Raw genomic sequence first — 12,924 nt, 5'->3', positions numbered from 1 at the left:
TTGAGGTGGAGTACCAGAGTCGACGCTAGAGCGATCGGTGGTCGATTTATCGCGTCTATACTAGACATGATAAATTGATCCCCGCTGGATTGATCGCTGCCTGTCCATCCGGCCAGTAGTGTAGATATGCCTTTAGGTAAAACCCCAGCTCCTGAAATGGGAGTACATGAGAAGCTCAGCTTTCATTTTTAAAAAGTATGTTCTAGCCCTCCTGGTTGTGAAGAAAAGGTTGAAAAGATGACCTGCATAGATCCTAAAGGATCAAAATCCAGAAGGTAAGGGAATCCCCTGCAATTTTTTTGAAATATGATTTTTAAGCCAGTCTCATCATTTGAAGGGGGCAAGTCATGAGTTTTAAATGCTTGTGCAGTTGGCAGTATTGAGGGATGCAGCTACTTCACTTATCCCATGAATTTAAGTTGCTTGGAGAGGTGTAACTCGCATGAGGTGAAAGTAACGGAAGGAGGAATATATACCATGAGTGAAGTGGCTCCATCCCTAAACTGTTTATTTACAGACTTTCATATTTCTGAGGCATTTTTTTCTTTTTAGGTAAAAGAGTTATTTTATGGAAATTATAAATCATTTTGTGGCCCCAGTCCTGCATTCTGAGCCTTGTGGCCAGGCTCCTATATTCCTGAAGAGCTTTGCTGACTTTAACAGAACTCCCCACAAGCACAGGGGGGTACCAATGTGAATCCAATTGTAGGATCATGGGCTCTGTGTGGTAGGTAGACTCCACTGACACATTTTCAGTGTTAACTATTTCCTAACAATGGTTTTTACTTACTCATTTAAATCTCTCCTTAAACTATATTTTTAATAGGAGACTTCCATTGTTGACCTCCTATTACTCTGCTGTCATGCATCAAACCTTCAGGATTATATTGTATCATTTCAAATTAAAATCCTCTGGGTACCTATTGTGGTAGTCAGGAAACGATTGGCCCAGGCCCACCCAAAACTAAAGGCCTGCCCCCTCAACTGTGGGGGAGGAACCACTGAGCCCAGGCCACAAATGATTACTTGGGACAACAAATGAAAAAACAGGAACAGTGGTAAAGGTCAAAGGTTAAAAATCAGAGATTCAGAAGGGCACATTAAACAGAGAATCCCCGACAGTGCTCACCGTTCCTCAAAGGTGTCTAAGGAGTCAGTAGCTATCTCTCAAAGGATTTGACAAGGGACTGGAATTAGTTCCCACAGTCACAGAGCACCCTCTGATTGAACATCCTCCCCCTGGTTAGGTGGATAACCATATTGGCCAGCTCCCGGAGGAGGTTGATGAGAAGGTCTTACAACTTTGTGGGGCCATAGATAGGGTGTGCAGAGATAAAAAGGTGAGAGAAGAAGTACAGCTAGAACCTCAGCAAGAGGTTCTGGAGGAGCCAGAAGAGGGTTGTAGCCTGATGTACTCTACATAGATGTGTGCCAGGATCTCCCTCTTACTGCAGAAGGGACGGGTATCAGGGCATTCCATGAACCATGCCAAATACTCCTGTGTTCACAGTTCCATGGAGGAATCATCAGTTAATATCCCTGGTGGACTGTGGAACCAGAGTGGAGTACCCACTGGCCCACCGGGTCTCCCCGCCCTCTGCAGGTGTCAGCAGGTCCTGCCAATTGGTGTCAGCAGGTCCTGCCAATTGGTGTCAGGGTGGGATACAAGGGCAAGAAAACAGATGGTATGGAGCACAAGCATGCAGATGTTCTCTGGGCATAGTTTGGAGGTAGATTATCAGCCTTCTCGTGTTATGTGTCTAGGTGCTGGGTGGCTTGCAGGGCATGGGTCCAATGGCAAGCTCCAGAGAGCAAGGGGTGAGGGGTGGGTGGGTAGCACTCTCCCGCAGGATCTGCTTGAGAAAAAAGAGAGAAGTGGAGATCAAAGCTGCCCTCATGTCCTGGAGCTAGGGAGGCCATTCATCTGTGTGATGGGGTGGACTAGGGCCAAAGGCCTCCTGGAGGCCTCAGGGTTCTGCCACACCCATCCCAGGAAAAGAACAGTGGAGAGATCCTCCAAGCAGGCTGGAGTGGCTGCAGGGGAAGCAGCCAAAATCAGGGCCCAGGAGGGCCATATAAAAGGAGCTGCAGAACAGTACAGATCAGTAGTTAGTTGCTGCTTAGAGCTGGAGAAGAAAGGACCGTAGGCTTGGCTGCCTGGAAGAGCAGCAGGGCCAGCGACAACTCAGTGTGGGCAGGGATGGGGGAGCACTGAGGGAACTTCTGGGTGGCTGCTAGGACTGAGCCAAAGACAGTCTGTGGCAGGGACCAGAGGAGTGAGATGCTCCTGGCTGGCTGCTAGGACTGAGTAGGGACTGAGCCTGGGGAGGGCTGCAAGAAGATAGTGTCTCCAGGGAGGAAGTCCTGGGGATACATCCCCATATCAGAGCTGGACTATCTAAAGACCAAAGCTCAGAGAGAGTTAGAGAGAGAGACACCACCCGAGGGGTACTGAGATAGGCCCCAGGGGACTGTATACCCCAGAAGAGGTTGGTGCTAGTTAACATGCAGACAGTATGTGACTCAGCCAGAGCGCTGTGTCACTGAAAACCCACCTGAGAACCACCGAAAGGGGTCATCAGAAGTAAAGAACGCAGACATGTCCAACAAGAAGGGGGCACTTGCGAGAGGTGGATGCCAACCCTGTTACAGTCTGGTATTAAACCGGACTGTCATCTTTCTGAGAGGTTTGTCCCCATCCAGTACTAGGACAAAACCAGATGGAACCTCACAAGCACCATGTGTACAAGGTCATGCGGGCAAGGGTGGGGTGGTGCACTCTTAAAGATGGCACCCCGGTGTGGTGCTCACTGACATGGTGGGCTTATGTCATTCCCAGAAATACCAGAATGACTGGTATTCTTGGAACATGTGAGCAGTTACCTTACCTGGAGCACATGATGGGGAATATGCAGGATGAGCAACTTCATGCACTGGTTGGGGGCCACCCAATCCATCTGACTGTATTCCAAAAGGTCTTGGAGTCTGGTGATACAAGTCAGATCTGTCTGCCAATGCACCAAAGGGGACTCCACCACCTGCACACGAAACTATGGATTGTGAAGTAAGGATTCTGTCAGAAGGTTTTTCCCCCTCAGCATCTGCTCCGGACCTGATTTCTGAGACCAGCTTCCAAATCCTGAAGAGGTTCTGGTAAAAGAATGGCAGCTCAAAGAGGGCTCTGGGGCCGCCCCTTGGGTGGAAATTAAAGAGCTGCCTATTGTATTGGAGCCCTTGGAAGTGGGGGAGGAAGGCATGTGACAGCACACTCCGTGCTGGACAAAATCCTCTGAGTAAGGACTATGTCTGTTTGTAAAATGCCATGCACAGCTAGATCCTAATCATGCAGTGGGATCTCTGCACATGGGACTTCCTGCTCACAGAAAGCCCAAGTTAAGAAAATGGGACATGATGAAAATGCAAATGCAAATGTCTGGTTGTGAGCATCTGATTGCAGGATCAGGGTCCTACAATGCATCCATATAAGACCCCAGTCCTGCTTCTGCATCCATGTGGGAGGACTCCGGTGCCCATGCAGAGCTCCACTGATTTCTACAGGGTCATTCTGCATTAATTCAGTTACTGGATTGGCGTTTAAGGCTGTAAAATAATGTTTGTCAACAAAATTAAATGTATTTAATGTTATGATTCATGTTACTTATTTCTGTCTCTCACATTTTACGAATTTTTGGGCTCTTGAGATGAGATATAGGAAGGGAAGAAATGGGAGGGATGGGAGAGTCTCCATTCTCCATGTCATATGGAAACAAAATTTGCAGGGGAAGTTGTTTCAGTGTAAAGAGTGGAAGCAGAGAGGCTAATCTGACAAAAAATATTGAGAGTTCTCATTCTTGATTTTCACTCCCACTTTTTTTTGATAACAAACTGCACCCACAACCCTCCCCCTCACAATTGTGGAAACACTGCAATGAGAGTTCTTTTACAAACGTTTTGGCATAATTTTTCTGTTCATTGTCAGAGAGGTCAGTGATTACTATGCCTCCCCTTCTGCAGTCACATACCCGTGATCATTCTAGACCAGAGATTATTAAATATTCCATCAAACTATCTGACTATGTTTTTTTCTGACAATTTTCCTCCAAACTTTTACACTCTGGGGGTACCTTTCATAAATTAAAGTAATTTTACTGATGGTTGAGAGCCCTGTGTATGAAGTCAGTGTGAGGAGGGGAGATTCTGTGCCTATGGGGAATCCCAGAGGGTATGGACTTCTGTGTGTTGGCCCTGTACATTTGTGAGGGAAAGGAGAGTTCTCTGTGTATCTGATCTCTCTCTCTCTCTCTCTGTGTGGTGTGTATGGGAGGATGGGGGTGTCTGTGGGAGGAATCACTGTATGTGTGTGGCAGGAAGAGGCCAGGAGTCCTTTGTATGAGGTATCTGTTTGTGGGATGTTGTTGTGTATGTTGGCAGGAGGGGCTCCTCTGTGTATAGGATGTCTGTACAGTATGTGAGGAGGGGGTCCTCTGTGCATGGGGTGCCTGTGAGTGGGATTTATGTGGGGGGAGGAGGAGGGAGTCCTCTATGGGATGTCTGGGTACAGGGTCACTGTGCGGGAGAGGGAGAAAGGGCAGGGCTGGTGCAACCAATTAGGCAAACTAGGCGGCCGCCTAGGGCGCCTAGTGGTTGGGGGCGCCTAAAATCCCGCTCAAGCAAGGAGGTGGAGTGGAGGTGAGCTGGGGCGGTGGAGTGCAGGGAGGGCTGCCCGCAGTAACGGTGGGGCGCACAGGGGAACCGCTCCCCGCCCCAGATCACCTCCACTCTGCCTCCTCCGCTGAGAACACAGCCCCCACTCTAAGTCTCCTCCAATTGGCACCACAAGCCTGCGAGGAGAATTAGAGCGGCGCCGGCGTGCTCAGCGGAGGAGGCGGAGCCGAGGTGAGCTGGCGCGGGCTCAGCTGCCGCGGAGGGGGGGGTCTCCCTGGGCGGGGTTAGCTGCCACGGGGGCGGGGTTAGTTGGGGGGGCGGGCGCAAGGTGGAAGTTTCGCCTAGGGCGCGAAACTTCCTTGCACCGGCCCTGAGAAAGGGGTCCACTATATGGAGTATCTGTGTGCAGTAGCCTTGTCTGGCTCTCTCTGTGTGTGTCTTCTGTGTGGGATTTATGTGGATGGGGAGGGAAGGGGTCCTCTGTGTATGGGGTGTCCGGAGGGAGGGGTTCCTGTGTACGCGGGTGTCCCGCGGAGTAGGGACTGGCTCCCGGGCCTGAGCAAAGAGACAAGGCCCCGCACAGCTGCACAGGGAGTCTGGCCCCGGCTCCCACGCAGCAGGGGGCGCTGTTTGTAGCGGCGCAGGCGTGGCCCCCGCTGCGGCAGGTCTCCGGAGGAGGCGGTAAAGTGTGAGAGGCGGGGCGGGAGCTAGTAAGCTGCTGCTTGCAAACCCAGCGGGTCTGAGAGCGAGCCGGTGAGTGATTTCGCGGGCTGGCGCTAGCCGTGACAGGGGTCCCGGTCGCTCCTGGGGCGCAGGGACCCCCCGGCTCCCAGGCCTGCGGGGCCGTAGTTCTGCCCCGTCACCTGCCTCCTGGGGCGGGCTGGCGGGTCTCCAAGGGGGCTGCCTGTGTCTGAGGCGGGGGCTGCGGCCCCTCGCCGTGAACTGCCCCGGGACGGAGAAGCGAGCACCACTGGGTATGTGCCCCGCTGTGGGGCGGGCGGCACGGGGCTGTCTATGCCCCTGCGGAGCGGGCTCGGGGTGTGTGTGTCTGTGCCTCTCGGGGGGGTGAGGGAGGGAGGCCTCGCTAGGCCCAGGCTGAAGCCGCAGCAGTTTTTGTTGTAACCTGGTTGCCTAACAACGCTGAGTAGCGTCTTAAAGAGGCAGAGCCCGAGGCCGCCGGCGCCGCCGCTCTGGGTGTGAGGAGCGTGTCTTGGCCCGGGGCCGCTTTCGCGTCCCCTCCCCTCGCTCTGCGCGGGGCTGCGCTTTATCTGTCCCCAGGCTTCACTCCGGTCCCCGGCTGCGGCTTGTCCCCTTATCGCTCTAATACATTGTGTCAGTTTTTCGCAATTTGTATCTCCGTGGTTTAATAACTAGGCATTTTATTTTTTTGTATCTCCCATCACACTGTGTCACGCAAAGTGTTTATTTAACTTTGATTGTCGTATTGCAAACAAACCCAATCTAAAGCTGCATAATACACATTTATTTTGGTAGGTTTATATGAAAGATGCTATCTTGAACTGCTTTACAGAGTTATATAGTAGCAGTGGAAGTTGGAAATTAAGAGGTATAGGCAAAGGAGGAAATAGTGGTTTTCAAGTGAAATTTAAAAAGAAGTGGAGAATTGGAGGGAAAAGATCCAGGAGGAAGCACCTTACTGATGGAAAGAGCTGCGGAAAGAAGAGGCTGTTCTTATTACTGTTCAAAGGGATAGAGGGGAGGCAAGTACTAACAGTTTTGAAAAATCCAGAAAGTATTGCTGAGAAACTTAAAATACATTAAAAAGTTAACAGCTCTGTGGCCCTATAATCTGTAAATGCAGTGACTAAATGTGGCATCAAACTGTGGTAAACGTGTTTTGTTTGTTTGTTTTAAATGTATCAGTTTTTTCCCCCCCTAACACATCCTCTTGGGGATATTACATAGAGTTGATGGGAATTGTGATTCTGTCTGTTCTCTTTGCATAGTAGCACTCTTCCTGCTGTACTGTATTAATGGCAGTATAGTATACATAAATAGAAATGCAGGAGATCAGCTTGGATTTTGCTGCTCAGTTTTCTTCTTTATAAGTCTGGCATAGACTTGGAAAAAGGTGTTGTAGGGGGAGAAAGAGAGAGGGAACATGTTGGAGAGACTCTCTTTCACGTAAACAATAAAATAGACACAGTGTACATGTAGGTGCCTTCCCGACATCTTAGTATAGTGAATCTTGTTTAGGCACCACTCCTGCATAGATGTGTGCCCATGCTTAATTTTAATGTGTAGTCCTATTGAAATCAGTGAGACTACTCAAGTAAAGTCAGGATTAGATTGGAGGGTTGGGGCCTTAGCTGTTAGAAGGAAAATCAGCCAGAGTGTTTCCCTTCTTGATTATTTTCTTGTTCTCTGCTCTATGTCATGCTTTATATATCTCTAAATTGCACTCCACTAGTTGACTCCTTAATTATTATTAGGTATCACTTATGCAAATTTTCCTTTTTTAGATGTTAACATATTTGCTCTTCGGTAAACTAAATATTACATCGAGTTAGGTTTTTTAGTCAATAACTAAACATAGCAGCAATTAACATGATACTTAACACTTACATAGTGCATTACTTCTCTGAAGTGCTATCTATCTATCTATCTATATTAGAGGCATAGATGTATGCTATCAGAAAATCATTTTTATAAGAGTATCCTTTAAATATTCTCTTCTGAAATATATTTAAAAAAAATCCTTTAAAAATTGTTACAGGTTTTTCTCCTTCCCTGTTTTATGTTTAGAAGGGTTTTTGGTTGGGCCTGAGAGCAATACCACCAAGTATGCTCAGATCCCAACTCTGCCTTTCTCTCTGCACACACCTGGCTGGTGATTGCTGCTGCTTCATTTTTGGCTCTGCTTCTGTTACTAGTAATAATCTTCCTGAAGGGTCTAGAAAAGTTTGTGTATGATCAACAAAACAGTGAAAATGGTGATACACAAAGTGCTGTCAAAAGCACTAATTAAATGGAGGGAAAAAAAGCTTTTTTTTCTCTAGTGTATTTGAGTTACAGTAATTTGTGGTCCTGATACCAGAATAAGCTCTACTTGGGAGCTCTGTAAACCACATGGAGCCCGACTGAAGTTAATGGAGCTCGGTGTGATTTTAGGGTCTTAACAGCCACAAAATTCTTTGCAGGATTGGCGCCTACGAGGTTACTTATAATTCTAGAAAATATTTTCAGATGAAAGTATGATTTGCATGTTGAGGGTGTCCCTTTAATCCTCACAGCATCCCTGTTCAGAAAGTAATTTACTTTGATATCTTTTGGCTAAATTCTAAATTTTTCTTGAAGGAAAAAAAAATTGAATGCTGAAAAAATGAAATTGGGTGCTTTTTATGAGTTTTTGAACTAAAAACCAGAAACTATTAAAAAATGAGATGACCTCTATAGGTGCTACTATAGATCACAAAATTGAATAGAAATAAATCATTCACATTTTTATTAAGCATAAATATTTTCTGAACCAATGTATACAACAACCCTCAAAATGTTAATAGTTTGCTTTTGAAGAACAAGTAAACTTCGTTTTCTCCTCTTCTTCTCCTTTTTTTTCTCTCCTCCCACTCTTTCCCCCCCCCCCCCCCGGTATAACAAATCCTTTCTAATAATTTATTTGGCAGTTGGCCCTCATGCTTGTTTCACAGGGCTTATGAATTCATGCTCATTTTTAAAAAGGTCTACCAAGGAAAAAGGAGTGAGCTATAAAACATCTAGATATTTCCCCAGCCAAATTCTGTCAGCCATCCTTCCTTTTAGCCACGTGAAAGATAGCATCCTGAATCAACAATGCTAGTATGTCTGATTAATTTGTTTTACTCAGAGTGGAGTTTTGAGCTTTCTTCACATTCAGTTGAATACTTCTGCAGTTAAAATATATCTGAATAGATACCTTGCCTTTGTTTTGTAATTCTTCATGATGCTTTTCAGCAATCTCTGCTAAAAAGTTTAAAAAAAATTAGTGTGTTCATATTATCTTTATTAGAGCTTACTAACATCCATTTACCAGTTTGTAAATTCTCTTGATCCAGGTTTGGCATCATCACACTATTGTGCTGTTACTTGAAACAGAACTCTTTGGAAACAATCCCAGTGTTTATACATGCTAGTCTAAGTGAAGGTCAGAAATTCAATTGCCACAGTCCAATGAGACTTCTTTTGGTGCATGACGAGCGCTGCATTGGTATTCTTGCAGGTGAGTATGCTGCAGTGGATAGTTGGTGTGAGCAAAGGTGGAGTACTAGGGAATTTACTATGAAAAGTTACTTTTTCCATTCAAAATAACTTTTTTGTGATTAAGTGATCCTTCTGTACTGTTACATTATACTCAGCATTGCATGTATGTGGCTGGGAACATGTTCTCTTCAGGTTACTTTTATCCTTTGACTTTATTAGTATGCAAAACGAATGAGATTAAGGATTTAGGACAATCAGATGGGGAATTTATTTCAGAATTGATTGTCCTATATCACTAGTAAGACAAATAGGTTGTCCCAGGACTGCCTCATTTATGAGAACCGCATAATATTTTTACAATGCTAATTAAAGAATAACATATAATTAATATTGCTTTATGCGAAGATTTTACTGTAACTCAGGAGTCAATATTTTTTTGCTATCACATTACACTGGACATACATTTCATTTCTTTCTGCATTGTCACTTTCCAACTGTCTCTTCTCATTTCATATTTTTCTTTCCAAATGTGGGTTTTGTTTAATCACATTGAATCTCACCCCTTAAGGCTTTGCCCATTTTTTTTTAACTCTCTTGGCCCTTTGATCAGGATGTGCAGGCAAATAAATGATGGACACATGGGTAGAGCCCTGCGCAGATCCGCATCTGATCCACGATCCGCAAACATGGTCCGCGGATATCCGCATCTATATCCATGGATATAAAGCAGATATCCGCAGATTTGTAGTGCTTTGCACATGGGATGGATTTAAATGGAAGGTCACAACTTTATTAATTTAACACTGGGAAGAGGTGCTGTATCTCCTTTACCTGTTCTGACATTCCAGGCATTTAATTGGGTGCAGTGCAGGGTTAAAGGGCTCCCACTTTGTCACCAGTACTTTGGGGAGGACCTGCTTAGGCCCACTCCTAGGATTCAGATCACTTTTTATTCTAGGGATGGGGACAGACAGGATGAGAAAGCAAAGCAGCTAACCTGGTCTCCTATCCCCAGCCAGTGGGAAGATGATGGATGGCGGTCTTGAGGGGGCAATCACTTTCTTGGAGTGCATGCGCTCTCACATCCCCCCCCCCATCCTTCCTTCAGAGCACTGCCTTACATCCCCCTGTTGACTGTCGGGGAGGGGGTATGTTCATTTTCTGTCTCTGCTAGTATAGTCTCAACAGTAAGCTTACAAAGTGAATTCTGTGCAGTTTATACTTAGGCCCAGATACTGCAAACACTTACCCATGTGCTTAATTTTACTCCCTTAAATAGCTCCTTTGACTTCAATGGGGCTATTAAAGTGATTAAAATTAAACACATGAATAATGTTTGAAGGATTTGGGATTGTAATTACCACAGTCAGTGGAACTACTTGCATGAGTAAAGATTAGCAGGATTTGGCCTTGTGTGCGGTTCATTGGCTTTCTTTTCATACTTTGGTTTTAATTAGATAGCATACGTTTAGTCAGAATGTCATTTAAATATCCTATTGAAGAATTTACTAACCTCTAACTATTGGGCCAAACTCATCTCACATGTAACTTAATTGAATTTGACCTATTTGAATTTGTATTATACTCCTTAGAGGCATAGGTGCTGGAACTAGACCTATTGGGATCCAGGAAGTGGGCGGGCGAAGCCACACCCCCTGTCTTGAAATGGTTTCCATTATATACAGGGTTTACAGTTTGGTTCAATGGCTCTCAGCACCCCCAGTATAAAAAAATGTTCCAGCGCCCCTGCTTAGACGCCCCAACTGAGATCAGGGCTGCTATGTACTAAATAGACATTGTACTAACATGAAGTAAGAGAAGGTCCCTGCTCTGAGGCGCTTACAACTAAATTGACAAGACAGACACTGGATGTGTGTGGGGGAAAAGAATTGGCAGTCTTCTTTTGATCTACAAAACTTATTTTATGATATCTAAATCAAAGCAAAGTATGAAAAGAGCCAATTAATAAACTGCACTTGAGGCCAAATCCTGCTAACCTTTACTCATGCAAGTAGTTCCACTGACTTTGTTGGGAATAAGGGTTTATAGGGTATTAAGTTATAAAGCTACTTCTGCAAAACTAGTAACAACATTTTAAAAGTTGGGCACTTTGCTTATTGAACATATTAAGGTCCTAAACTTGCAAATATTTATGCATGCGCTCGAAGTTAAGTGTGTGTAAGTGTTTGCAGGATTGAGGTTTAAAGCAACAACATTGAACTGGAGTTTTATTACTCATAAAATAATCAGTTATTGGAACACAGTACAATTATAATACATCATATCAACTATAGGCTCTGTAATGGGTCTCTTTCCCTACCTCTTTGCATCATGTTGACTAGTAATCTTGATGTTTTTCTCCCCTCCTTCTATAGGTGGAAAATGTGGGAGGATATGGCATTCCTCTGATCTCATTCCCAATTTAAACTGCTAAACTAATCAGTGCTAAATATTCTTTTCAGCGATTTTAGCAGTTGAAAATCTGTCATATTTAGGAGCTGCTCAGTATTGTTTTCTTACTGGATTAAATTATTTTGTTAAAGAAAAATCTTTTAAAAGAGAATAGAATAATCTATATTTGAAAAAATTATTTGGACTGTCTTTTGGAATCTTAATTTCTCTCTGAAGAGAAATGTCAAAGGTTGCAATATTTTAGATCATATCTCTAGGGAGGAGGTTGTCTTTTAACATTTTTTAACATTTGCACCTCTTAGGCAGATCAATGCAGTAATTTGATGACTAAACTTGAATTGATTAAGGCTATTAATAGTTTAACTGATAGTAAATTTCTGCTGATACTGAAAAGGAACCATATTAGTACAATGATACGTATCTTTCCTAGAATTGAAGAAATGATGGCAAATGATTTAGACCAGTTTATTGAAGATCAAAAGGCCAAGTTGGCACATGACAAAGCAGAACTTGAAAATGATCCTCCTTATATGGAGATAAGGGTAAGACTACTACATTATTTACCTATTTCAAACGGTTTTATTGTTGGAATCTTGGTTTAAGTCTGCTTCTATTGTACTGATAAGAGTTTCTTCTTTTTAAAGGTATTGTATTACTGAGTTACCTGTTGTAAAATAATTTCTAAGGTGTCTTTCTCCATCTTTGCTTATAGGGACACTGTCAAATCAAATTTGCCCCCACATTTAACTTTTTAAATAAACATTCACAAATGTGAATACCAATATAAAAGTTTTCATGGCTTTTCTAAATTCGAATGGGAGCCAACCCAAGAATTGCTCTCGTACATGAGAACCTCAAAGTGAAATTGCCTAGAAATGAATGTCTGCTTTCATTATCCAAGCTTAACGAATGCAAAAAATAAACAGTACAAATAGCATAAACAAATAAGTAAATAATTTTTTTATGGTCAGTTCAATAAGGTACTATTCATACCACAGGTAAGAACACTAAAAATATTACATTTTTAACCTGATAGTTCTTTCATTATTACTAGAATATATTTTTGAGTATTTTGTGTCTCAGGTATTTACTGTTTATTTAGGAGCACACTAAACAATGTCAATTTTTTTTGCTTTATTTAAAAAATATGGTCATAGGTAAATTTTGTTAATGTTTTTGCCATGTGAAATTTATTTGCTGTTTTATTTTTGTACAGATTATCATAATCAGGGATTGTCACTGTTTATTCAAAAACTTTTCACTTAAACAATACTTCAGAATTATTTCAAAATAGAGAAACCCCCCAGTGTTGTTAAGAAGTTGTAGTTAGCATTGCAGCATCGAGACTCCATGAGGTATCAAAAGTATTTTTTCTTGTAAAAAGTACCGATAAAGTCCCCAGGCTTGCAAATATTTAAGCATGTGCATAACTTTACTGACATGAGTAGTCTCATTGACTTCAGTGGGCCTTCTTAGATGAGTAAAATTATGCACATGCTTGTGTTTGCAAGAGTAGGGCTGAATTCATTGTTAGAGATGCATCTGAATGATGATATGAGCTGGAACATGCAGGTACCTATGGGAGGATGTCCAATAAATATGTTTTTTCACCAGTATTGCTCAAAAGTTTCCAAACATATACAATAC

At 43.6% G+C, this 12,924-nt stretch overlaps 1 protein-coding gene across 1 annotated transcript in view; it reads left to right on the top strand.

Moving 5' to 3' along the window:
- The first annotated feature begins 4,875 nt into the window (after nucleotides 1–4,875).
- CSPP1 (centrosome and spindle pole associated protein 1) overlaps nucleotides 4,876–12,924 on the top strand; it is a 153,052-nt gene continuing 145,003 nt past the window's right edge. The window contains exons 1-3 of the mRNA XM_065398133.1: nucleotides 4,876–4,896; nucleotides 8,721–8,884; nucleotides 11,708–11,819. Of these exons, the coding sequence (XP_065254205.1) occupies nucleotides 11,718–11,819 (102 nt within the window). The 5' untranslated portion in view covers nucleotides 4,876–4,896; nucleotides 8,721–8,884; nucleotides 11,708–11,717. The remainder of the gene's footprint in view (nucleotides 4,897–8,720; nucleotides 8,885–11,707; nucleotides 11,820–12,924) is intronic.

Source organism: Emys orbicularis, chromosome 2 (assembly GCF_028017835.1).
Source record: "Emys orbicularis isolate rEmyOrb1 chromosome 2, rEmyOrb1.hap1, whole genome shotgun sequence".
Classification (NCBI taxonomy): domain Eukaryota; kingdom Metazoa; phylum Chordata; order Testudines; family Emydidae; genus Emys; species Emys orbicularis.
The sequence above is the reverse complement of the archived record's forward strand: the minus strand, read 5'-3'. Positions and strand labels throughout refer to the sequence as shown.